The 26824-nt window shown below is 42.5% G+C and overlaps 2 protein-coding genes across 2 annotated transcripts in view; both read left to right on the plus strand.

Annotated features, from left to right (window-relative positions):
- Positions 1-26824, plus strand: part of LOC121004097 (gastrula zinc finger protein XlCGF26.1-like) — a 705032-nt gene that overhangs the window by 385697 nt on the left and 292511 nt on the right. The gene's annotated exons all lie outside the window — the stretch shown is intronic.
- LOC121004093 (zinc finger protein 420-like) overlaps positions 1-26824 on the plus strand; it is a 61555-nt gene that overhangs the window by 305 nt on the left and 34426 nt on the right. Inside the window, exons 2-11 of the mRNA XM_040436180.1 lie at positions 10275-10418; positions 10542-10733; positions 11102-11225; positions 11919-12016; positions 13377-13434; positions 15382-15548; positions 15863-15982; positions 16063-16186; positions 16284-16381; positions 16637-16748. Coding sequence (XP_040292114.1) covers positions 10341-10418; positions 10542-10733; positions 11102-11225; positions 11919-12016; positions 13377-13434; positions 15382-15548; positions 15863-15982; positions 16063-16186; positions 16284-16381; positions 16637-16748 — 1171 coding nt within the window. The 5' untranslated portion in view covers positions 10275-10340. The remainder of the gene's footprint in view (positions 1-10274; positions 10419-10541; positions 10734-11101; positions 11226-11918; positions 12017-13376; positions 13435-15381; positions 15549-15862; positions 15983-16062; positions 16187-16283; positions 16382-16636; positions 16749-26824) is intronic.

Consider the following 26824-nt stretch of genomic DNA (forward strand, 5'->3'; position numbering starts at 1 on the left):
ACAATTAAAAAAACATGGATTATAACAACTGATGAAATAACTTAAAGAAAAAGAGGGACAGACAAAGACAGTATGGAAGGGGGGGGGAGGTAAGGAGGGATAAGGAGTTAAGCAAAGAGAGTCACATTTGTATATTCATGTAGATTGTAAGCCTTCACGGGCAGGGCCCTCTCTCCTTCTGTACCAGTTTGTCTTGTTTATGATTAGTGCAATTGTCTGTATTATGTATGTGCACCGCTTATCATATGTACAGCACTATGGAATGAATGGCGCTTTAATAAAAAAATAATAATAATAATAATATTCCAGAACGTCTCTGAAACTCGTCTCAAGGGCCCTAAGTCTTCAAGAATCTTGAAGCGTCTAAGGGTGTCACACTAATAAGGTCCTCCATTCTCTGGTATAGAGTGATTTCCTCAAACCATTCTTCTGGTGAGGTAGGGTAGGGGGATTTCCAGTGTCGAGGAATGACTGCTTTAGCTGCTTCAATAATGTATTTCAGAAGTGAGTTTTTGTAGACAGGATTATTTAGGTCAAGCACAAAAAGTAGGAGAGCTTCAGGGGAGTTCTGGACAGGGATGTCACTTCTCTGATGGTTTTGTCTACAAAGTCCCAAAAGGGGCACAGGACAGTACAGTTACCCCAAATAAGGATCATCGTACCTTCCTCTGTGTGACATCTCCAGCAGCGGTCTGACACTGTGGGAAACCATTTATGGAGAAGCGTGGGTACCCTATACTATCTGGACAGAATTTTATAACTCGTTTCCTGGGCCTTAGTAGAAATCAGCGCTTTATGAGACAAGAGGAAACTCTTATTCCACTGAGATAGGGTGAAATGGGTACCTATATCCCGCTCCCATGCCTGACAAAAGTGGGGGAGGTGTGAGGAGCATTGATTTATTAGTAGTTTGTATATAGTTGATATGCTTCTAAACACCGCTGAGGGGGCTATGCACATTTGTTTGAATGTTGTGAGTAGGGATGAGCGAATTGACTTCAGATGAAACATCCGAAGTCGATTCGCATAAAACTTCGGTCCAATACTGTACGGAGCGAGCATTAGCCCAGCTGAGCCGAAGTTATTACTTCTCGAAGTCTCGCGTGACTGTTTTTTTATTGATCATGATCTCCAATTTCTACTCCAGAGATGTCCGGGTTGGTGCGTAATAGAGGACATAAGATGCTCCATAACAAGGATGTAGAGCAGGGGGGACAATGGACAGAAAGAGTGCCATTGATTTTGAGTCGTGCTGAGGGTTGTTGGTACATACTGAAAATCTTTGATAGGAATCCCGGACCTATTGTCACTCCTGTGACAGGTCTTAAAAGGTCTGAAAGATTATCTGCACATTAGTGATCTGACAGCCTCTTTTGGTTTCACTTTGTCTGTGTGTTGCTGGTATGTCCACACCTCCTGTTCCGGTGTGGATCATGTGACCTTTACCCATCCCTAGTTAGTCTGACTTTACCCATAACTCCTTGCTCTGGATAGCTTCATTTGGTTTTGGAAGAGCTGGAGTGTGGTTCGTGTTGAAGTCCTGTTCATCCATCATCCTCAGAAGTTAAGTGTTCCGCTTGTTGTTTTGTATTCCCCCCTACCTGGTTGTTTACTAGGCCTCAGCGAGACGCTGGTTCCTTCACCAGGGAAGGAACGGGTTGTCTCTGCCCTGTCATTATGTTTAGGGCATCCGAGGGTCACCAGGGTTTTCTAGGTTCCTGTCTATGGGCATCTCTACCATTGAGAGTTGTCCATACAGATAGGAGTTAGGGCCAGGAGCAGGGTTTTATAGGTGGTGACCCTTTTCCTTCTCTAGCGGTGAGGCATAGTGTCTTTCCCCTTCCTTCTTGTTGTCTTTTGGTGTTCTCCCCTATAGCATACGTGACACCTATACCCAGTTGAGAAAGTACAGTGTGAATAGAGTGCCAAGAGATGCGGTCGAAGGCCTTTTCAGCGTCTAAGGACAGGATCATGAGGGGGATATTGTTTGTTTTTGCATGGTGGATGATATCCAATGTTTTGCAGGTGTTATCCCGAGCCTCCCTCCCCGGCAAGAACCCCACCTGGTCAGGGTGGATGATCTAGGGTAGAAAGGCGTTCAGTCTATTGGCCAGAAGTTTGGCAAATATTTTAAGATCTACATTTAGGAGAAAGATAGGACGATAACTGGAGCATAGGTGCAGATCCTTCCCAGGTTTGGGGCTAACTGCAATATGTGCTTCAGTGGTCTGTGCCAGGAAGGAAAGCCCAGGAGAGACCGCGTTAAAGACCTGGAACAAGAAAGGGGAGAGGGATGACAAGAAGGACTTGTAAAACCTGGCCGTGAACCCGTCAGGACCTGGGCTCTTGCCACCTGGCAGGGACTTGAGGACCGCTTGAAGTTCGGTTTCCTTGAATGGTGCCTCCAAGCTAGCAGATTCCAACTCATATAGTTTGGGGGGCCGAAGGAGGGGTTCGGGCATATGGTTAGGTCGCGCTGGGGAGGAGCGAGGCGGGTTGTATAGCTCAGAATAGAAAGAGCGGAAGGAGTAGGCAATTTCTGAGGTGGTGTTTTCCAAGCGATCTGCAGAGTTTTTGATGGGGAATGTGAGAGACAGCAAATTTTCCTCAGAGAGACCTTGCCAGCAAACGCCCACTCTTGTTTCCATATTCATAGAATTTACTACGACATGCTTGGATCATACACTTGTAAGACGTCTCCAGGAGGTGTTTAGCGTCTAGACGTATGGAGATCACGGAGAGTCGTCAAGGAGAGTGCTCGCTTGTGGGCAAGCTCCAAAGAGGCGACCTTCTGTAGAGCAAGTTTCAGGGAATGTGCTCTCTCCTTCTTGAGACGGGAGCCATGTTTAATGAGAATCCCGCACCGAACACATTTCAAAGCTTCCCATTGTATTGGAAGAGGCGTGGGGTCTGCGCTGTGGTCAGAGAAAAGGTTTGTGACAGTGGTAGTCAGATCAGCAGCGCACACTGGGTCAAGAAGGAGAGATTCATTCAAGCTTCAAGTCCACTCACGTTTTGTAAGGAAAGGGCGGTTTAAAGAGCAGTATAACGGGGTGTGGTCGGACCACAGAATATTGCCTATTTGTGTGGAGTCCAACCATGAGAGGGCCGGTTGTTGAAGCAAAATATAATCTATTCGACTATAGGAGGAATAAGGAGCGGAATAAAAAGTGTAGTCTTTATCCGCTGGGTGTTGGAGGCGCCAAGAGCAATGCTCTTTTAACTTTTTTAATGGTCGAGTAGGGAAGGGAAGCGCGTCCAGTTGAATTGTCAAGCGTAGGGTCCAGGGTTAGATTAAAGTTGCAGCAAAATACGACTGTTCCGCGAATGAGGGGCAATGCCATATCAACTAAGTCCAGAATAAAGGAGGCCTGATTTTGATTGGGAGCGTAGGCATTAATAAATGTGAATGGGAATTCACGTCAATCAAAAGTATAAGAATCAGGTATCTGGCCCCAAGATCGACAGTACAGCCTAGCACCTGGTGGGGCAAAGATTTATGGATCGCTATGGCGACTCCTTTCGTCTTATTCACCGGATTATTTGCAAGGTGTCAGGTGGTATAGTGCCAATGGCGAATGTCAGGAGCCCCTCCCTTCTTAAAATGTGTTTCCTGAATGCATATAATGTGTACCTTCTGGCGATGGAAATGGTGCTCTCTTTTCTGGGGTGTTGAGGCCCTTCGTGTTGAAGGACGCTATCTTGAGTGACGTCATGCCTGTGGAGGGGAAAAACACAAGGAACAAGGGGAGGGGGACAAAACAGATAACTAGAAAAGAATAAAGGAAAAAAAAGAGGCATTAGTAACTAAAGTAACCAAAATGTCAGATGTCAGGGGTGTCGATGGGGGCTAAGTTCTCTCCCTCCATTGCTAATATTTTTATGGCATGGTGGGAGAGGAGCTTTCTCCTCATCGACACCCACCCCTACTGGGAATGCATAAGATGTTATGGTCGCTACATCGATGACCTGTTGTTTATGTGGTCTGGCGATGTGGCGGCCAAATCACACTTCACCCAATACCTCAATTCATGTTTGGAGACCATATCTTTTCATGTCCATCATGGAAAGAAGGAGGTAAATTTCTTGGATTTGCGCCTGAGGGGTGACTCCACCACCTCCATCATTCACACGTCCACCTATAGGAAACCTCTGGCGGGCAATACAGTATTGCACGGATCATCTTGCCATCCACTACATGCATTGCGGAATATACCGAAAGGCTAGATGATCCGTGCGAGACGGAATTGCTCAGATATGGAGACACTTGTACAGGAGGCGAGAGATATAACCAGTAGGTTATCTCAGAGGGCCTTTTCAGTGAAACATGTCACCAGCTGTATGCATCAGAAACTGGAACTTGATAGGAAGTCACTAGTATAACCTCAGAATAAATCAGAAAACATTGAATCTCTTATGCCTCCAGTGAATAAGCCCCAAAGCACTTTTGTGACACAATACAGTGTTGAATTTCCAGAAATCTGCAGCATAATTAAAAAACATCTCCCAATATTAGCGTATGATAAACAATGGGCGAAATAGCCCAAGGAGGTGTAAAATGTGCAGCCAGAAGGGCCCCTACCATAGCAAACTCAGTTAATCCCAGTCTGTATCAGGATGGAAAGAAATCACAATCTACATGGCTGAGTACTAAAGGCAGCTACAAGTGTGGCCATGGCAAATGTGTTTGCTGTGACCACACAGTGACTGCTAAAACATTTAAATCCACTGTGAATGGTTAAAATCTTACCTTAAAGGGTTTCTATCACTTCATATGACATAATTAGCTGGCAGACACTAGCGATCTGCTAGTGTCTGCTCTGGCCAACCATCCTACTATAATCACTTGTGGGGCAGCGGTTTTGCTAAAAAACTAACTTTTATAAATATGCTAATGAGCCTCTAGGTGCTATGTGGGCGTCATTAGCACCTAGAGGCTCCGTCTACCTTCATACACAGCGGCCGCCCAGCACGTCCCTCCAGCCCGCCCATGTCCTCCTCCGTGTGACGCAGCGGCCGAATTCTCGCGCATGCGCCGTGCGCGGCTGTATTCGGCGCATTAGAGATGTCTGAGCTCGGAGCGGTCAGACATTCAATGCGCATGCGCGGCTGTATTCGGCGCATGCGCATTGAATGTCTGACCGCTCCGAGCTCAGACATCTCTAATGCGCCGAATACAGCCGCGCACGGCGCATGCGCGAGAATTCGGCCGCTGCGTCACACGGAGGAGGACATGGGCGGGCTGGAGGGACGTGCTGGGCGGCCGCTGTGTATGAAGGTAGACGGAGCCTCTAGGTGCTAATGACGCCCACATAGCACCTAGAGGCTCATTAGCATATTTATGAAAGTTAGTTTTTTAGCAAAACCGTTGCCCCACAAGTGATTATAGTAGGATGGTTGGCCAGAGCAGACACTAGCAGATCGCTAGTGTCTGCCAGCTAATTATGTCATATGAAGTGATAGAAACCCTTTAATTGTAATACTACATTTGCTATTTATTTGATAACCTGCACAATCTGTGAACTACAGTATGTCGGTTGCACGACCAATGCGATAAAAGTGAGGGCACGCAGACACATATCTTACATGCCACACTATGGGAGCCGCAATGTGTCAGCAGTTATTCTGCATTTTGCGGTGGCTCATGGTGGGGACACATCAGGTATGTGCATACAAGGAATAGAAAGGGTTAAGATGCCAGCTAGGGGAGGTGATCACAAAAGGAAACTACTAAATAGGGAATCCTTTTGGATTTTTTAACTGGATAGCTGTCAGCCAAAAGGTTTAAACAAAAGATTGGATCTAAATTTGCAACAATGATATGATATAACTCCCACCACACATTATGTATTGATATGGTTTTCTCTGTACAAGATTTTTTAAATAGAGGAGTGTTTTTGTACCTTATTGCCGGCATGTTCTCTAGTCACATGACGCCCTAATCATAGGTGCAGCTGTGTGGCTGGCTTATATGCTGGAATCATAGGTATCCTCAGTATGTCATGAGTAAGGGCAGACATCACAACAGCCCGAAACCAGTAGACAAGGATTTTGTTTAACTGGATGTTTGATTTTTAACCGCTGAAATAAAGTACCGTTGCACCGTCTGCGTATTTAGCTGGATTAACTTTCTTTCTACTGGATTTCTACTTACCCGCATCTGCTCATAGCAGATGAAGAGCAGGTGAGAGCCGTTTCATCTTTTTTGCTGTAAATTGACCAAAAGGTCAATGAAGAAAGTCACCGGGGCCCGAACAGCCCCGGGGGAGTGTCCCAAACTATTGGGGGAAAGTAACAGCCAGAGAAGAGCAGGCCCGTACATTCCCTGTCAATATCAGGTCGATATCGCCAATTGCTGAGAAAGAGCAAGAGAAACAGAGAGGTGCAAGGCGAAGAAAGGGGAAAAGCCACTGCGGCTACAAGACTTAGTCTTGTATTAGTCCCAGTGAGGAACAGCAGGCATCCCTCAGGTGACAGAGTTGGATAGGGATCCTAGTCGGGGACCAGCTGATCGCCGTTGTACTCATCCACGAGGAGTTGACATGGTCGGTCCAGAGGTTTCAGTGCTGGCGATCTGGGAGAGGTGAGGTTGTCTCCACGTCGTTGGAGCAGGTGGAATGATGGGTCATTGGCCCATTGGTGACAGGTCTAGTTGTTGTAGAAAGTGTGGTAAGTCTGAGGGGTGATGTAGAACAGCAACCTGACCTTTAGGGCCTGCAAAAAGGGTGAATGGGTAACCCCAACGATAAGGAATTCCACGGTCCCTGAAGAGATCCAGTAGTAGGCGTAAGGCAGCTCGTTGTAATAAAGTGTGACGTAAAAGGTCCTGCAGTACCGTGATGGGGGTCCCTTCATGAGACAGAGGGGAGGATTGTCGAGCTTTGTGTAGGATTTGTTCTTTAACCATAGAAGTAAATTCTGCGAAAGACATCTCTTGGGTTGGCGCAATAAGGGTTAGGAGGCCTAAGGGCTCTGTGCGCTCTGTCGATCTCTATATGAAAAGAGAGCAGACGTCCTAGGATTCCATTAAATATTCTCACGATCGTGGGCAGTAGGTCTGCTGTCGTTACTGATTCTGGAAGGCGTCTAATCCGTATGTTGTTATGGCGACTATGGTTTTCTATATCGTCCAGATGTTATTGTAAAATATAGAGTTGCGTGTCATGAGTTTGGGCCTTATCTTGTAGAGCTTAGACGGTTGCAGACAGAGTTGCATGGTCTTGCATGACAGAGTGCAGCCAGCTCAAAGCAGACCTGAGAGAATTCCCCTTTACATTCTTGTAGGATGCTGGTAGCAAAACTGGATAGGTCTGCTTTAGAAGGTAGAGAGCAAATAGGGGTACGCAGGTCTGTCATAGTTGATGGTCTGGTATCTTCATCAAATAGGTCTGCAAAGGGCAGAAGTCTCAATGAGGGGTACAGGGGAGATCTGTAGGGACTTGGGACTAAGTGGGATTGCTCCATGTGGTCGTCCAATGAAGATCCAGTGAACCAACATGGAGATGCTGCCAGGAAGGGTCCAGGGGAGCGGGAAGGGGGGTGAGGGGGGTCTTGCATAGCGAGAGGAGAAGGGACGTGAAGTGTGACCAAAGGTCAGGGGACCTTTGGTAACGATCCAAGGGCTGTCCCTGTAGACCCAAGTGGGATGATGACTGGCCACAGAGGGGTCCCTGGTGTATGTCTAAGTTATTTAGCATGTCTGATACTTTAGGCGAATGCCCAGTGGGCCTGGAAGGGTTAACCACAGTCCCCAGGGTAATGTCCACTGGAATGGCAGGGCTAATGGCCGGTGGTGCTGCAGCCTGTGAGGAGTGGGGTGAGCTCCCAGGACTGACCTGATGCACAGCCATGATCTGTGGTGTTGTAGAGGAGTGCAGCACAGACAGCCTGGGTTCCAGCACCTGAAGCTGAGCGGCGCCTGAATACTTGTGAAGCAGGGCTCCCGGGTGCTCCTGACACCGCTGCTGTGGACTGCATGCCCTGGGTGCTGGCGCCATCTTGAGAGCGCATGGCACGGGAGTGTAGAATTATGCCCTGCCAAATATCTCCTTTTGGGCTTTAATCTTTCAAGCCAGATAAAAGAAAAAATTTGGAATAAAGAATTCATTGATATTATGTCTCTTCTCCCATCGGCAAAAGAAACGTTAAAATCAGACAATAAAGATGAGGATGAGAGAAAAAGAATTCAACAAAAAACTTTCTTTAATTGGTTACAAGCCTTCTGCATATCCTCAGCAGTTATAGGTGAGAAACATCCAGACCTCTGTTGTGGATTGTTTCATCATTTAGATAGCATATTGGAAGCTTACAAAAATTTCTGAGGTACTGTATGGTATAAATACAACGAGTCTTTCCATCAAAAACTTGCGGTATATCCAGAATTAAATTGGGGGGCAAAAAGCGTCTAGATTAAAGGGGACCTTTCATCGGTCCAAACATTGCAAGATAATTATCGGGCTACATAGAGCGGCGCCCTGGGATCTCACTGCACTTACTATTATCCCTGGGCGCCACTCCGTTCGCCCGCTGTGTCCTCCGGTATCTTCACTGAATTGGTTCGACTAGGCGGAGTCTGCCCTGTTTCACCCTGGGCGTTCCTTCTCCCAGGCTGTAGCGCTGTCCAATCGCAGCTCAGAGCTAATTTTTTGTGGGATGAGTTGATGGTTTGATTGGTACTATTTGAGGGGGGGGGAAGTAATAGGCCTTTTTGATCGCTTGTGATGTAAGGTGACAAAAATTAAAAAATTTTTACACAGTTTTTATTTTTTATTTTTTACCGTGTTCACCTGAGGGGTTAGGTCATGTGATATTTTTTTATAGAGCTGGTTGTTACGGACGTGCCGATACTTGTAACAACGTGGCGATACCTAATATGTATACTTTTTTTTTTTTTATTTCACTTTAGCACAATAATAGCAGTTTTGAAGCAAAAAATAATCATATTTTAGTGTCTCTATTGTCTGAGAGTGATTTTTTGACCAATTCTCTTAGTTAGGGTATCATTTTTTGCGGGATAATGTGACGGTTTGATTGGTACTATTTTGGGGCGCATACGTGTTTTTGATCACTTGCTGTTTCAATTTTTGTGATGTAATGTGACACCTGAGGGGTTAGGTCATGTGATATTTTTATAGAGCTGGTTGTTACGGACGTGCCGATACTTAATATGTATATATTTTTGTTATGTATTAGCACAATAATAGCAGTTTTGAAACAAAAAAATTATGTTTTAGTGTCTCCATGTTCTGAGAGCTATAGTTTTTTTTTTTTTTAGGGCGATTGTCTTAGGTAGGGGCTCATTGCGGGATGAGGTGATGGTTTTATTGATACCATTTTGTGGGACATACAACTTTTGGATCGCTTGGTGTTGCACTTTTTGTGATGTAAGGTGACAAAAATAGATTTTTTTTACACAGTTTTTATTTAAAAAATGTTATGGTGTTTATCGGACTGTGTGGATCATGTGATATATTTATAGAGCCGGTCATTACGGATACCTAATATGTATGGGTTTTTGTTTTGTTTTTTATGTGTTTTTTTATTATAAAATAAGGGGAAAGGGGCGTTTTTTCTTTTTCTTTTTTTTTCTTTATTAATTTTATTACTTTATTTCTGATGTTCACTTTTAGGGGTCTGATCCTCTCTGCAATGCATTACAATACATCTGTATTGTAATGCATTGCCTGTTCGTGTACTACAGTGAGTAGTACACAAACAGGTTGCCTAGGAGACCCAGCCTGAGGCTTGACAGAGGACAATGTCTGGCTGCAGCAGTGATGTATTCACCAAGTGGCATGTGACTGCTGCAGCGGTGCACGTGCCGTCCCATAGAAGTAAACGGTGATGCCATAGTTGTAATTAGACAGCTCGTCATTGCAGCGAGACGGTAAACAGAGAAGAGTGCTGCTTTCTCTTCAAACAGCTGATCATATATTGATTAACTATCCTGAAGCTAGGTCATCAATAGAAAAAAAGCGGACAACCCCTGTAAGTCCACTGCGTGTCAATTTATGTTGCAGAGATTTGCAGCAGATTTACCCTTTGCAATACAGGGGGTGAAATCTGTGGGTAACCCACAGTGTATCCACAGTAGTTCAGTGCAGATCTTTCTGCAGAAGAATACCGGCAGATCCACTGTGGATAATCTGCAGTGGGCTTGACACATGTGGCCAAACCCTAAAGTGGGAAAATAACATGTCAAGTGAGTATAACCATTAAATATGCAGTTATTCATTTTCTTTCTTTTTTTTCTTTCTTTTTTTTTTGCATCTAAGCATCTATGTTGAAGTTTCATATTCTGTCCTTAAAACTTGATCCTCACAATTGGTGAGCCTCTCAGGATGGAAATTGGCCAAATCAGAATATTCTACAGTATATTTAACCTCACTCAGGAGATCATCAACCTGCTGACTGGAGAGGTGAGGAAATGTAGCAGTTATTTCACATGACATCTCATCCATATTTATTAATAAAGCAACAGTGTGATTGGACTTGTGACTCTAGGAATATATATAATCCTATCGGTGTCTCTCTCAACACAGGATTACACCTTAGTGAAAACATCTAGTAAGTGTGTGACCCCCCTCGGACATCACAGAGGGTCAGGGGGATTGAGCAGGAGGACCCAGAGCTCAGGCAGAATGCATCAACTTCATAGACTGATATATGATAGAAACAATGCTCAGAAGATCCTAAAACTCACCAACAAGATGATTGAGCTGCTGACTGGAGAGGTGAGCATTGACATGACCTTCTACAATGACACCAGGGGATACTGGCCCACATTTACTAATGTGAGCACACCTAGATTTTGGCATAAATTGCTCATCTAGGGTCAAAGAAATTTTCTGCGCCAAGCTGACAAAGTGGCGCGGCCTAGTATACAACATTTTGGTCCAAAGTTAGTTCACAATTCTGGCTTAAAATTCTATCTCTAATGAAGCTAATTATTAGGTGTCAGACAAAATTGTCTAGCCATGCACCAAATGTGTCATCCAGCATGAGCCACCGTGATTTGGTGCATGTCTAGACAGCTGTCGCCTGTAGGGTTAGTAAATCTGCCCTAATGTGTCTGGATAATAACAGTATGATTGTATGTCAGGTTCCTATAAGATGTCAGGATGTCACTGTTTATTTCTCTATGGAGGAGTGGGAGTACATAGAGGGACACAAGGGTAACTACAAGGACATCATGATGGAGAACCATGAGACCTTCACATCACCGGGTAAGAGTAGCCTCTCATTGAATGGAGCAGTTTTGAGGATCATCTAGATACCTCCCTCCATCATCTGATTATTCAGATATAAACAATGTACAGGATGAGTCAAAAGTCTCAGGGCACCCTTTTATTTCAGAAAGGAAAGCATGTAATAGGTGAGGGGGCCTGTCTTTTAGGCTATGTGCAAAACATGGCCGCCATCTTGAAAGCCACCATATTGGATCAAGGGCAAATATTTCCAATGGGAAGGGGGTCATGTAATGCATCAAAGAAGACAAGAGGTTTCCAAGTAATCGATTGCAGCAATCGGATATATCTTGTGGTTTAAAAGTTATCAACACAGAAATTTCAAAACTTCAAAGTTCTGTGTTCAGCACTAGGGATATTGAACACGTCAAATAGCTGTGCATCCCAGGTAACATTCCCGGTAGTTGTTACAGCTTTCTGTGTTAATAACTTTTGAACCACAAGAGATTCTGGTCTTCTTTAGTAAACTACATGACCCCTTTCCCATTGGAAATATTTGACCTTGATCCAATATGGCGGCCATGTTCCGGACATAGCCTAAAAGATAGGGCCCCCTCACCCATAACTTGCTGGGGTATTAAGATTTTTCCTTTTCCCTTCCATTTCTGAAATAAAACAGTCTCCTGCGAGTTTTGACTCGCCCTGTATTTAGCCACTGCCTGTTTCCTACAGATGGATCCAGTAACAGAAATTCAACAGAGAGATGTCCCAGTCGGCTGTATTCCCAAGAATATCATGAGGAAAATAACAGCATCTTTCATAATCATCAGGTAGTTAGACCTTTACCTTTCCAGAGATCTTATATGTAGAAAAGTGGTGTGAACCTGGTTTATACCTTTTATATCACAGTGTATAGGGAGGGAAAATCAGCAGAATTTAGGTATCCTTTATGCTATTCTACTATTATTGACTGCAGTTAGTATTATTTGTTTCCTTAAAGGGCATCTGTCACCACATATGCCTAAATAAAACTGGCTGACCTTTGAGATGTGCACTGGTCGGCTGAACGCCAGAGTGTTTGTCCCATCTTCCTCGGTGCCCACAATGCCAAGAAAACTGCTGTTTTATTATCTGCAAGTAGGCCCCTGGGAGCAATGAGGTCAGTGCCACTGCACCTTGTTGCTCCCAGTGGTTCTACTGATTGCCGTTCATGCCGTGTCCCCACCGCTAAGACTAACAGGCCACGCAGTGAAAACATATTTACGCCTGGCCCTGAAGTATCACGGGATCGCATTTGGCATGGGCACAGTAAAGGGATGATGATTGCCCAGAAGTCTCCATCCCTTCACTGCGCATGTGCAGAACGCCTTCCCGCAATACTTCAGTGCTAGGCGTGGATATGTTTTCACTGAGTGGCCTGTCAGTCTTAGTGGTGGGGGCTTGGCATGAATGGCAGTGAGCGAAGCCCTAGGGGCTCATTTGCATGTTATAAAACAGCAGTTTTCTTTTATTTGGACATGTGTGGTGACAGAAAACATTGTACTGCACAATGCTGGCTCCAAGTTTGTTGTTCGTTGAGTGACAGTTGCAGTAATTACCCTTATGCCCCAACCTCTTTCACCTGCACAGTATACGGTACAGTAAAGGCTGTAAAATAAATTCTAAAAAGCAATCACAAAACTGTGTTTTTTTTCACAAAAAAAAATAAGTGTGTATGTTATTGCTAATATACAGGTGAAACTCGAAAAATTTGAATATCGTGCATTTAAGTTAATTTATTTCAGTAATGCAACTTAAAAGGTGAAACTAACATGTGTGATAGACTCATTACATGCAAAGCGAGATATTTTAAGCCTTTATTTGTTATCATTCGGATGATTATGGCTTACAGCTTATGAAACCCCAAAGTCACAATTTTGAGGTACCCTTTGCTCAGGGGGTATGGATTAATTAGCTGACTAGAATATTGAACCTTTTTACAAAATTCGAATTTTAAGCTGCATTAATGCAATTCCTTTTAACTTGCATTGCTGAAATAATTGAACTTTTGCACGATATTCTAAGTTTTCAAGTTTCACCTGTATATATTTATTTTATTTTATTTTTTTATTTGAATGTGCATTGTTTTTTGTCTTTTAGAAACATTAACACTTGCATGCCCTGACCAACTGTCTGTTGAATTTGTTTAAGGGTGTGAAGGTTGACCAGCAGTGTAAGAAAGGGGAAACCTCCAAAGGTGTCAGCTTAGGTGAGTGATGCCTGGTGGGTTGTCAGGGCTATGTGACACGTGGACTCGCTAATACAGTCTGGTCATGCTCCCTCTGCAGTCTGTTAACTACAGTCAACACATCCAATAGCTATTAATGCAAGGGTGAATAAATATTTCAGTATTAACAATTTAGAATCCAAAAGGGCCAATCATGGACAACATTCAGCTGGAGCTAAGGGATAAGGACAAGGTATAAGGACCAAGCAATTCTAATAAGACTGTTCCTTTATTCGCTCAATAATAGAGTACAGCTAACATCGCCATTTATTGTACATTATGGGGTCAACTGCTATAGTTTTATTTTCTTTTGACATCTTACTTTCTCTGTATTTTTAACTATAAATTTTAACAATTAACATTAGCAATTTTAAAGGGACTGTCTCACTTCAAGCAAATGGCATTTATCATGTAGAGAAAGTTAATACAAGACACTTACTAATGTATTGTGATTCTCCTTATTGCCTCCTTTGCTGGCTTGATTCATTTTTCCATCACATTATACACTTCTTATTTCAATGGTTACGGCCACCCTGCAATCCAGCAGCTGTGCTTGCACACTATGTGGCTTGTACACTAAGTGGATTGTATTAGCTCTACATGATAAATGCCACTTGCTGAAGTCAGACAAACCCTTTAAAATTGCTATTATTAATCGTTACACAGCCTGAATTAATATTGTATATGATTGGTCCTTGTGGATTTTGAAATATAGTTAAAAAATCTAGTTAAATATATAGTTTTAGTGTGCGCCATAAATATAAAAGTTAATATACAGATAAGCCATAAAATGAATAGCATTGACATGTTGTGACTATAGAACCTGTCAAGAGCTGGGATATATTAGACGGGAAGTGAACATGCAATAATAGTTCAGGAATGGTTTGAGGAACATGACAAAGAGTCCAAGGTGTTGACTCTAAATTTCGCAGATCTCAGTCCATCTCTGGAATGTGGCAGATAAACAAGTCCAATCCATTAAGGCTCCACTTTGCATCTTATAAGACTTAATGAATCTGCTGTTTGGTCTTGGTGACAAATATCATAGGACACCTTCAGAGATCTTGCTGAGTCCATCTATGCCTCAATGAGTCAGGGCCTCTTTGGCAGCGCACAGAGAACCCAAACGACATTACTTGGTTTTCATGTTACGGATGATCAGTATATCTACTTGATGGGTTCAAACTAAAGCTCTAGATTAAGCTTTGTGATCTCTTATGATAGGGATAACCATTCGGGCTTATGTAACTGTAAAACTGGTCCCAAACAGAGCAGAACACTAGAAGGTTGAGGAATGTATTCCACTTTATATGTGTGTTTCCAATGGCAAACCGATAGGAGGTAAAATGATCTTTGTATGACTATTGTCCTTAGGACTGCTTTCTAGCCAGCAGAGTGTATTTCATACCTGCAGAGTCATACATAGACAGAAATATCTACACAGAACATATGCACACACACTTTTACCAATTTTGTAAGTGGTCACATCCTATATGTGAGCTGATGTTTCGGTAGTACCATGAGTAGTGGTTGTAGGGACATCCTATACAAATTCTAGTACCAGTAATGGACCAGTTTTGAAGCAGTGGTGAAGTTCATTTAGAAACATGTATGCTATGTGCATTAAGTGTTGCAATTAGCTATGTGTATTTGATATCCTGTAACTAATGTTGACTCACACCCAGGGTGGTAGAGAGGTAGATATTCTGGTGCCAGCGAAATGTTATGTGACCATTACTAGGGCATCCTAAATTCTGACTGCTATAGAAAAAGCTCTGAACGCAAGAACTTGCCTAATCATTTCTAAATTTCTCTAGTATGACTTATATTCTCATTCCATGGTTATACCTAAATATAAGCTGATCTCATAACACGACTGCACATTCTTTTTAGTGTAATACTATATTTGTATATGTTTATTACATTCAGGTGCTTACTGTTCAAAATCCTCCGAGTTGAATTTTCCTCATAGTGTCCTCCACAAGACAGCACTCCTCTTCCATACTGACCATTCAAAAATGGAGAGGTACAAGGAGCTGATGACAGAAAGAGTGCTAAATTTTTCCTTGGAGATCATCTACCTGCTTACCCGAGAGGTGAGGGACTTCTTTGAATTATATAACATGACCCGGGTTTGGCTGTTTTCCTGCATGCAAGTTTCCTCCACCAAAGCTAGGAGAGGATGCAATAAAAATAAAATTACCAGTCAAAGACTTCTCTCATATGTATCCATAAATGATTTGTAAACTTTGTCCATCATGCTAACCTCATATTCAATAGTAGTACAGTATATGGTCAGTTATTGTGTTTTGGCTGAAAATCCTCTTTAATAACACATGAACATTATTGCAGACATGAGGGATTTTGGGAATATATATGATGATGGTTGTGATCATCTCGTTATACACAGAATTTTACAGTAGTGAAGAAAGCATCTACGGACTCCTCTCACTCACTCATACATGAGAGGACCAATGAGCCGAAGATCTTAGCACTCATCAACAAGATCGTTGAGCTGCTGACTGGAGAGGTGAGGGCTGCCACGAATGCTGGGACATTATACAGTGATACAAAAAAAAAATAAGGCTAGATGATGACTGTGTGTTTCAGGTTCTGGTAAGGTGCAAGGATGTTGCTGTCCATTTATTCATGGAAGAGTGGGAGTATTTAGAAGGACATAAGGATCTTTACAACAATGTCATGATGGAGGACCACCAGCCTCCCATGTCACCAGGTAAGATGAGAATGTTATTATAATGAAATAAAGGATCATCCAGATGCCTCCATCATCTGATCACATAGGATTTACTCAGTATGTGTTTTTCCTGCAGATGGATCCAGTAAAGAGAATCTGCCAGAGATATATCCCAGTCAGCTAAATTCCCAATATTGTTTCGAGGAAAATCACAGTGTCCCACAGGATTACCAGGTAGATAGTTGAGCCATCATCATATCCTTTTTATGAGTTGTAGAAAAGCTCTTTGCAGCTAAGTTTCAGTTTATTTTCAACATTATTTTATTATTTCTATTTAAATAGTCATATAGTTAGATAATATAAAGAATTTTGGTTTGGGTGGTTGTTAAAAATTTGGTTTCCTGGTGATTTAACTTCTGCTTTACCTTCAACTGTAACTTCTGCCAAACTTCCCCAACTTTGACATTACTTTTTCACTTCTTGTGGAAGGGTGAAGATATCATTGATCTTAAAGTTGAAATTATAGAGAGAGAAGAGGAGATGTATATGAACAGTGATCAGCAGTCCATGGAGGAGGAATTTTCTACAGACATTGGCACTGGTGAGTAATCTCTCTCTCAGGTCCTTCAGTCTTGACACACACAGTTACAACAGGTTTCCATAACAACTCAGCCATTTTTCTTCACTGTTAAAGGTCAATGTTAAGTGAGCATAGTGCTGTGGAGGTCACTGTTAAAGGACGAGGTGCTATGGATGTCACATTTTAAGAGGGCAGGGTACTATGGTAGTCTTATATTAAGGGGATTGGGTGCTGTGGAGGTCTTATATTAAGGGGGCATGGTGCAGTGGGTGGGTTCACTGTTAAAGGGGAGTGGTCACTGTGTAGGGCACTGTGAGGGGTCACTGTTAAGGAGGCGGAATGCTGCAGAGGTCGCTGTTAAGGGGGTGGACCGCTGTTGGGGGTTCACTGTTAAGGGGACGGGCTGCTGTGGAGGTCAATGTAAAGGGGGTGGGGTACTGTGGAGGTCAATGTTAAGGGGGAGGGGTGCTGTAGAGGTCACTGTTATAGGGAACACTATGGATATCTTTAATCTCATACACAAACATTAATTGAAATAGTCAAAATATACCTGTGCAAAGCCGGGTCATCCTGCTAGTACTATTTATATATAAAACTGAATTTCTGTCTGTTGAGTGTTCTTTATACACGGGCAAATGACTGGACCGAACTACACCAAATTTGGCACATAGGTACATTGGGTGTCTGGGAAGGTTTTTGTAAAGGTCTCAGCTCTCTAGGACGTACGATTCTTGAGATATTCTCAAAAAATTTATTAGCCAATAGGAGCTTGCAGCTTTATTCCTATCCTAAATGCCATTCACAGTCATATGACCCTTATTATCCAATAGAGGCTCGCAGGTCCTTCAGTCTTGACATCCACACAGGTCTACACCAGGTTTCCATAACAACTCAGCCATTTTTATTAACTGTTATAGGTCACTGTTAAGGGGGCATGGTGCTGCCTTTAAGGGGGAAGGAGTGTTGTGAAGGTCAAATATTAAAGGAAAGGGGCACTGTGGAGGTCACTGTTAAGGGGGCGGGCCGCTGTGGAGGACAGTGTTAAAGGATGGCCACTGTGGGGGTCACTGCTACGGGGCAGGGTACTGTGGAGGTCACTGTTAAGGGGGTGGGGAGCTGTGGATGTCACTGTTATACGGGACACTGTGGATATCTTTTGCCCACACACAGAAACATTAAATGAAATAGTCAAAATATACCCCTGAGAAGCCGGCTCATCCTGCTAGTAAGCTATAAGTACTAAATAGACTGAATGAATGAGTGAATTTCAGAGGTGTCCTAAGAATCATTTTTGGTTGAGATGGTCAGACATTGAAGGTTCATCATAAAAGGAAATACATGTTTCCTCTGAGCTAATAGTTTTTTAAGCTCTATGCAGCTCTTTTATTAAGATTTCTCTTTATCTATGATAGAAATTTGCAGCAAAATATAACAATTTTCACAAATGGAGACTGGAAAGGTTTTGCATTCTGAACAAGGCAGGTGGTCTAGTAGTACTTTAAGAGTAAAGTCAAGCTAAAATGATCTTCTCACAAATAGATATGTGTCATATGGTCAATGATGTTTGTGAATTCATTCACCATTTAGAGTTCAAAAGCCTGAGGAGACCTATAGGCCAGGGAACGCTGCTGGAATTCTGGGAAGAAAGGGATGTAAATGAGCTCTTAACAAGCTCTGTCTCTAATGTTAACAGATGTAAGGCAGCTATCCTATAAGTAAATTTTCAGCCTTTTAAAAGTTTTGAATGATTCAGGGTAATAGGTTTTAGTGTCAGATGCCTATTTCAATGTGTTTACAGTATTGGCCTGTGTTGGTCATATATAATTATATTTCCTTTTGATTAGTGGGTTGTCATAGAATTGAAAAGTACAGCACATACTCTAAGTAATTTGTGACCTATAAGAAGTCCTGCTTGTTTAGGGTTCTGCATATCATATTTTATATTGCAGTAATCCCTTTTGTGGATGTAATGGCAGGTTTACACAAATAACAAAAAGATGTAGGCTCCAGCACTCACTTTTGTTGAAGTGTCTTTTCTCCTTCTTTATTTAGCAAGTATTTACAGACATACAAACAGGACACAATTTCTCTCTGGTGTATTGGCTGTTGACGTGTTTCGAAAACTTCTTATTCGTAACAGCCAATACACCAGAGAGAAATTGTGTCCTGTTTGTATGTCTGTAAATACTTGCTAAATGAAGAAGGAGAAAAGACACTTCAACAAAAGTGAGTGCTGGAGCCTACATCTTTTTGTTATTTGTCGTACCTGTATAAGGAGGTTGAAAAACCAGGCACCGAGCACACGGGTATATTTCAACTGCAGACACAGTGAGCTGGTATCTGTGTTGCAGGTTTACACACCCTGATTGTCGGGCAGAATATTGGGGACTAATGTTCCTACAAATGCTCTTTGCCAATAATCTGCCCATCTAAAGGTGCAGCCAGTAAATATGAGCCTCACCACCACTGAATGAGCAACCAGTTGTCAGAAAAGGATACTTCCTTCCCGATAATCGGCTGCTTCTCTGGCTGAGTAAACCTGGCATAACTGTTAGTTTATTTTTTAACTTGTATTTATTGAAGGTTAATTCGTACATAGGAATAGAACATGAACTGTAAATACAAAAAAAGACAAATCGGAACATAAAATCTATAGTACAGTCCTGATCAAAAGTTTAAGACCACTTGAAAAATGGCAAAAAAATCATATTTTACATTGTTGGATCTTAACAAGGTTCCAAGTAGAGCTTCAACATGCAACAAGAAGAAATGAGAGTGAGACAAAACATTTTTTGAGCATTCAATTAATTGAAAATAACGATTAAACTGAAACAGGCTGTTTTTCAGCTAATCCAAATTTTAGGACCACATGCCTTTAAAAGGCCAAATCTGTGCAAAGATGTGGATTCATTGTCATTTTCTGTCAGGTAGTCACACGTTGTGATGGCAAAGGCAAAAAAACTCTCCCTTTTTGAACGTGGTCGGGTTGTTGAACTGCATAAGCAGGGTCTCTCACAGCGCGCCATCGCTGCTGAGGTGGGACGCAGTAAGACAGTCATTTGGCATTTCTTAAATGATCCTGAGGGTTATAGAACAAAAAAGTCAAGTGGAAGACCAAAAAAATTTCATCAGTACTGAGCCGGAGGATCCAATTGGCTGTCCGTCAAGACACTGGACGATCCTCGACCCAAATTAAGGCCCTTACTGGTGCTGACTGCAGCCCCATAACCATCAGACGGCATCTGAGACTGAAGGGCTTCAAAAACAAAAAACGTCTTCAAAGACCTTGTCTCCTTGAACGCCACAGAACTGCTCGTTTGGACTTTGCAAGAGAGCACCAAACATGGGACATTCAAAGGTGGAAGAAAGTTTTATTCTCTGATGAGAAAAAATTGAACCTTGATGGTCCTGATGGTTTCCAACGTTACTGGCATGACAAGCAGATCCCACCTGAGATGTTTTCTACGCGCCACAGTGGAGGGGGTGCCATAATGGTCTGGGGTGCTTTTTCCTTCAGTGGAACAATGGAGCTTCAGGAAGTGCAGGGGCGTCAAACGGCTGTTGGCTATGTCCAGATGTTGCAGAGAGCATTCCTCATGACTGAGGGCCCTCGTCTGTGTGGTAACGACTGGGTTTTTCAACAGGACAACGCTACAGTACACAATGCCCGCAGGACAAGGGACTTCTTCCAGGAGAATAACATCACTCTTTTGGCCCATCCTGCGTGTTCCCCTGATCTAAATCCAATTGAGAACCTTTGGGGATGGATGGCAAGGGAAGTTTACAAAAATGGACAACAGTTCCAGACAGTAGATGGCCTTCGTGCGGCCGTCTTCACCACTTGGAGAAATGTTCCCACTCACCTCATGGAAACGCTTGCATCAAGCATGCCGAAACAAATTTTTGAAAGTGATAAACAATAACGGCGGAGCTACTCATTACTGAGTTCATGTTTGGAAGTTGGATTTCTGTTTTGGGGGGGTTTAGTTTTTTTTTGGAGGTGTGGTCCTAAACTTAGCTGAAAAACTGCCTGTTTCAATTTATTCGTTGTTTTCATTAAATTGAATGCTCAAAAAATGTTTTGTCTCACTCCCATTTCTTCTTGTTGCATGTTGAAGCTCTACTTGGAACCTTGTTGAGATCCAGCCATGCTAAATATGATTTTTTGCCATTTTTCAAGTGGTCTTAAACTTTTGATCAGGACTGTACCAGATAGGGTTGTCACAATACCAAAGTTTTGATTCGATTTCGATACCATAAAAAAGTATTACGATACTCAATACCATTCGATACCATGAGAAAAAAATAAAACACCAAAAAAGCCACGTGCATTTCGCATTTTATTGAACGTCCGGCCCATAATAGAATAGTCCTATCCTATTTTTTGGGGGGGACAAAGTGACTAAAAATGGAGAATCGCGCAGTTTTGATTTTTTTTCTGTTACGGCGTTCACCGCATAAGAAATATTTTTTAATACTTTAATAGTTCACACTTTTTCGGGTGTGGCGATCTGTAATATATTTTAATATTGCTATATATTATATTGTAATTTTTTTTAATTGTTTATAAATTTTATATGTAAAATTGGGAAAGGGGGTGATTTAAACTGTTAGTATTTTGGTCTTTTTTTTTACTTTTTATTTACTAACTATTAGCCCCCTTAGGGGCTAGAACCATTGTCCTATTCACCCTAATAGAGATCTATTAGGGTGAATAGGACTTTACACTCTAATTAATATGTTAATTACATTCATTGGTGGAGCAGTGGCCACAGTTCGTCCCCTCCTCCTCCGTGCTATCACCCCATTGGTGGCAGCGGCACAGTGGGGAGGGAGGGAGAGACTCCCTCCTTCTCCACCACTGTGCTGCTGAGGAGAACATGGCGCGTGCTGAGAGCGACGCGTGCCATGTTCTCTAACTGATACTAGGCTGCGGAGCAGCGCAGCCTAATATTGTTATATATTAAGACCCGGTATCGAATCGATCCGGGTATAAAAGTATCTATTGGGTATCAATACTCTTCGATACCCGGTGCAACTCTAGTACCAGAGTACATTCATGCATAAATAGACATTTAGAAATATATACAGTGCTGCCCATAATTATTCATACCCCTGGCAAATTTTGACTTAGTTACTTTTATTCAAACAGTAAGTAATTTTTTGACGGGAAATGACATAAGTGTCTCCCAAAAGATAATAAGACGATGTACAAGAGGCATTATTGTGGAAAAAAAACATTTCTCAGCTTTTATTTACATTTGAGCAAAAAGTGTCCAGTCCAAAATTATTCATAGCAGCAAACAAATTAGGAAAAAAGGTTTCCGGAGACGATAAAGATCCTCTTTTAGCTCTTCTTTATTGATAAATGCATAAAACCGACACAATCACTGAGTCCACGGCATGGTCGCTAACGCGTTTCGGGTGAGTACCCTTAGTCGTAGCACCATGTTCAGTGTGACCCCATATTATAAAGGATTTAGAGTGCACCTCGTCAGAAAACTCTGAGGGGAGCATCCAATCTCATTGGCTGCCACAGCTAAAGCACACCTTTTCCTTTAATTCATCAATTAAACATACAATTGGAAACACACTGTGAAGATATCCCATGGACAAATTAACCCCATAGTCAACTTATTCTGTGCTTTTACAAGACAAACCGCACAGTGTGAATACCTATTCATTCAACTTATTAAAATCGTAATACAAACAACCAAAATGGCGGCCTTCCAGCCTGGAATATGTTACAATTGGTTCTGAACCGACAAATAATATGGAAATTTCATAGTAAATCCTTATAATTGAAACAAGGCAATTTGGTATAAAACGTTTTGTTGCAGAGGTAAGTAGCAATTAAAGTGTTCCTTGCCATCTAGCATATCTTGTGTCAAAAGAAACTGGCAAGTCCGCTTGTCTCAGGCATAAAGGTCAAATTAAATAAATAGGTATATAGACATACAGACTTGCCAGCAGAGATTGTTCTTCCGACACTTTAATGCTATGAATAGATTCTCTTATGGGAAGCCAGAACCGCACCGTGTGATCCCTGTCCTAAACAGCGTCCAGCTAAACTACTCCATTTTATCAGACACTGTGGATTGTGTCCACCTTGCCTACTGAAAAGGGAAATAGATTCAACTACGCTGGAATCGGGCCTCCATATTAGACTGTTGATAAATATCTGCCCTTTCTTTTATCCATATGTTCTCTAAGTCAATGGTAGATATACATTAGTTCTTTGCGCAGATTGAGGCCTGCTGGAATTCTAGATCCAAGTCTAAAGATCCAGTAGGCCTCCCGGAGAAGAATCTTTTTACGGTGGTCACCTCCCCTTTTGGGTGCCAAAACTTTCTCTATCCCAAAGGATTGGAAAAATGACACTCTACGGGCATGTTTCTGAATAAAGTGCCTCGCTACATTTGATATATTAAGAATATTGGGATTCCCGATGTAGTTCAAATGTTCGAGAATCCGACTCTTAAATTTGCGGGCCGTGCTACCTATATACATCAGATCACATTGGGTGCATCTGATGACATAGACTACACCCTCAGTATTACAGTTGATATAACTGCGTATTGGAAATGTGACAGTATGTGTTGAGTTGTCAAAAGTCTGAATAGGTACTACGTAACTGCATGTTTTGCAGCGATTGCTTCCACATTTAGTGAAGCCCTGATAACCTAGCCACCTGGATTTGACATCATGTTTGGTAATACTGGCAGTGTAGAGGGACGGTGATAGTGAGCAGGACAGAGTGGTTGCTCTTCTGGAGACTATCCTGCAACCAGACTTCAATGCTTGATATAAAATATTGTCCTCAAACAATATTGGCAAGCATTTTTTAATAGATGTACTAATAGCGTTGAATTCTCTGCTATACGCCAGGGATAAAGTGGGAATACTGTCCTGCCCGTCATCTCCGCAATCTCCCGCAGCATTAACAGAGGCCCCTCTACCTTTCTTATGCTTGGGCTTGCCAAATAGCATTTCCTCTCGATTTTTGAGTGAAGCAATTGCTCTTCCCCTTTTGATCATCCAAGTTGGATAATTTCTATCTTTTAGTCTTTGAGCTACCTTTTCAAACTCTTCATCTAGTTTTTCCCTGTCACTACAGTTTCTTGCTGTGCGCATAAATTCACCCACGGGGATCGCTTTAATGGTATGCATTGGGTGGTGGCTTTTTGCATTTAGGATTGAGTTGCCGGATACTTCTTTTCTGTATGTGATGGTGTGCACTATTTCTCCCGGACACCCCCGGAGCGTCAAATCCAAGAAGTTGATATGGGACTCATGTGCAGTACAGATGAATCGCAAGTTGTAATCATTGTTGTTTAGATAGGCCTGGAGGTCCGTGACGGCAGACACATCGCCCGCCCACACCATAAGTATGTCGTCGATGTATCTGCCGTACCAGACCAAGCCAGGCCCAAACGGATTCTCCAAACCGTAAATGTGCTTCTCCTCCCAGTAAGACATGGTCAGATTGGCCAAAGACGGTGAGAACTTTGCTCCCATTGAGACTCCGCGGGTCTGCAGGTAGTGCACACCATCAAAAACAAAGTAATTGTGAGTTAATAAAAATTTGGTGACTTCACAAATGTAATCTATATAGCCAAAACTGAAACCGGTATATCGATGTAAATGAAATTCTAAAGCCAGAAGAGCGACCCCGTGGGGAATAGAGGGATATAGAGAAACTACATCCGCTGTGATCCACCTATAATTATCGGTCCACACTAATTTGTACATAGCTCTTAATACATCTGAGGTATCTTTTAAAAACCCTGGAGTGCGCCTGACCAGTGGCTGGAAAATATTGTCCAGCCAACTGCCCAAGCGCTCAGTCAGGGAGCCTATACCCGACACTATAGGACGAAGGGGGGGTGGATGAGTCCCCTTATGGATTTTGGGCAGGGCATGCATAATAGGGGTAACGGGCACTTCCACATTCAAATATCTGTATTCACTATCTCCGAAGGCTCCACATTCCTTTCCCTTTGATAACAGCGAACCATAGCTAACCATATACTCTGGTAGCGGGTCTCGCAATAGTTTCTTATATGTGGAAGTGTCCGCCAACATTTCCCGTAATTGCTGGCCATACATGGCCCTGTCCATAACGACCACTGCCCCCCCCTTGTCCGCCATTTTAATTACTATAGTGTCATATTGTTGTAATTGCTGGAGAGCAAGGGCTTGGGATGCATTAAGGTTGTTATGGTTACTGGTCTTTTTAGTATTTGATTCTATATTTCTTAATTCTTTCTCCAGGACCTCCTGAAATACATCCATACTGCCCGTACGTGACATAACGGGATAGAACTTAGTATTGCGGGTACAAAATTTGTTAGGCGGTTTGGGCAGATCTCTAATCCCCTGGTCATCCTGAAGACCCTCAAGACAGCACAAAGCCACCTGTTCCTTGAACAGGAGGTTTTTGTATGAATTTTCCTCATAAGTTTCTATGTCGTCCTGAGGGGGTTCAGGAGAGGATGAAATATCATGAAAATGTCGGGATACAGTCATATTGCGTACAAATTTATTTATGTCCAATAATGTGGAAAACATATCAAAGTGACAGGTAGGTGCAAAATTAAGACCTAGTGAAAGTATGTTTATCTGTTCTCTGCTCAGAACGACACTGGATAGGTTTACAACATTTAACTGATTGGAGTTCACTTTTGTTTCCTCTGCAGCCGAGTTGATCGTTGATGCCGCTGACCGGTGTCTCCGTCCCCTCCCTGCTCTGCGTTTTTTGAGGCACTGGTCATATCCTCTTTATCTTTAGCAATTTTTGTCTTTTTATAATAAGACACAAAATTACTGGCCTCGTCAGATACAGGATGGAGTGCGGAGACATCGGATCCCGGCTCCAACTCGCTAGTCTCATGTGAAGGTTCAGTCCCCTCCATATCCGAGGAGAAACTGACCCTGGACACCCTTTTTGATATTCTCTTATGTTTGCGGTTAGGTTGGGATTTAAGGATGGATTTAGGTGTGGAATACACATTATCCCTCCTCCCCCATTCATAGACCTGATTGTGGGTGTAGTCATATAGATCACGTTGGTATTTGGAATGTTTATAGTCCATTATATTTTCTTCTAGTTTCGTGATGGATGACTTGATATCTTCGTCGATAGTGATGAATTCCTTGCTGCTGCTGTATTTTGCTAGAGATTCTCTAGTAGATTGAATTTCTTCTTGTAAAGTTAACAGCTTTGCATTTTCAAACTCTATAATAAGTTTCATCAATTCAATCGAACAGTCAGACAAAATATTGTTCCATCTCTGTACGAAATCATCCGAAAACACAGTGGTGGGTACTTTCTTAATTCTTAAGCCCCGTGGAATCATGCTTTTTTCTGTGTATTTTGTTAAGGTGGTGCAATCCCACCAAACCCGGGTTTCTTGGTTCAGTAGCCGTTCCAAATTCAACATTATGCTTTTGACGTTAATATCTCCAGAGCCAGTCTGATCATCCATAGAAAATACCGAATTTGCCTTCGATTGACGGTCAGGCAGGATGGAATAAGCCATAATGGAAAGTGTGCACGTGGAAAACACAGTGATAGTCCGTAATAAAAAATGGATACACTTGAAGAGCCAGAGGTAATGTATTCTCTTCGGGTAACCACAGGCGTAGCACGGAAATCAACACTTGTATAAATAGAAAAACTTGTAATCCAGCTCACCTTCCTGGTGTGGTATATGAACCCGGCTCCAGAGGCCCTGGGGGAGTGTTCCCGTGACAGGCAGCAAACAAATTAGGAAAAAAGGTTTCCGGAGACGATAAAGATCCTCTTTTAGCTCTTCTTTATTGATAAATGCATAAAACCGACACAATCACTGAGTCCACGGCATGGTCGCTAACGCGTTTCGGGTGAGTACCCTTAGTCGTAGCACCATGTTCAGTGTGACCCCATATTATAAAGGATTTAGAGTGCACCTCGTCAGAAAACTCTGAGGGGAGCATCCAATCTCATTGGCTGCCACAGCTAAAGCACACCTTTTCCTTTAATTCATCAATTAAACATACAATTGGAAACACACTGTGAAGATATCCCATGGACAAATTAACCCCATAGTCAACTT

This window comes from Bufo bufo, chromosome 6 (genome assembly GCF_905171765.1).
Source record: "Bufo bufo chromosome 6, aBufBuf1.1, whole genome shotgun sequence".
Taxonomy (NCBI): Eukaryota; Metazoa; Chordata; class Amphibia; order Anura; family Bufonidae; genus Bufo; species Bufo bufo.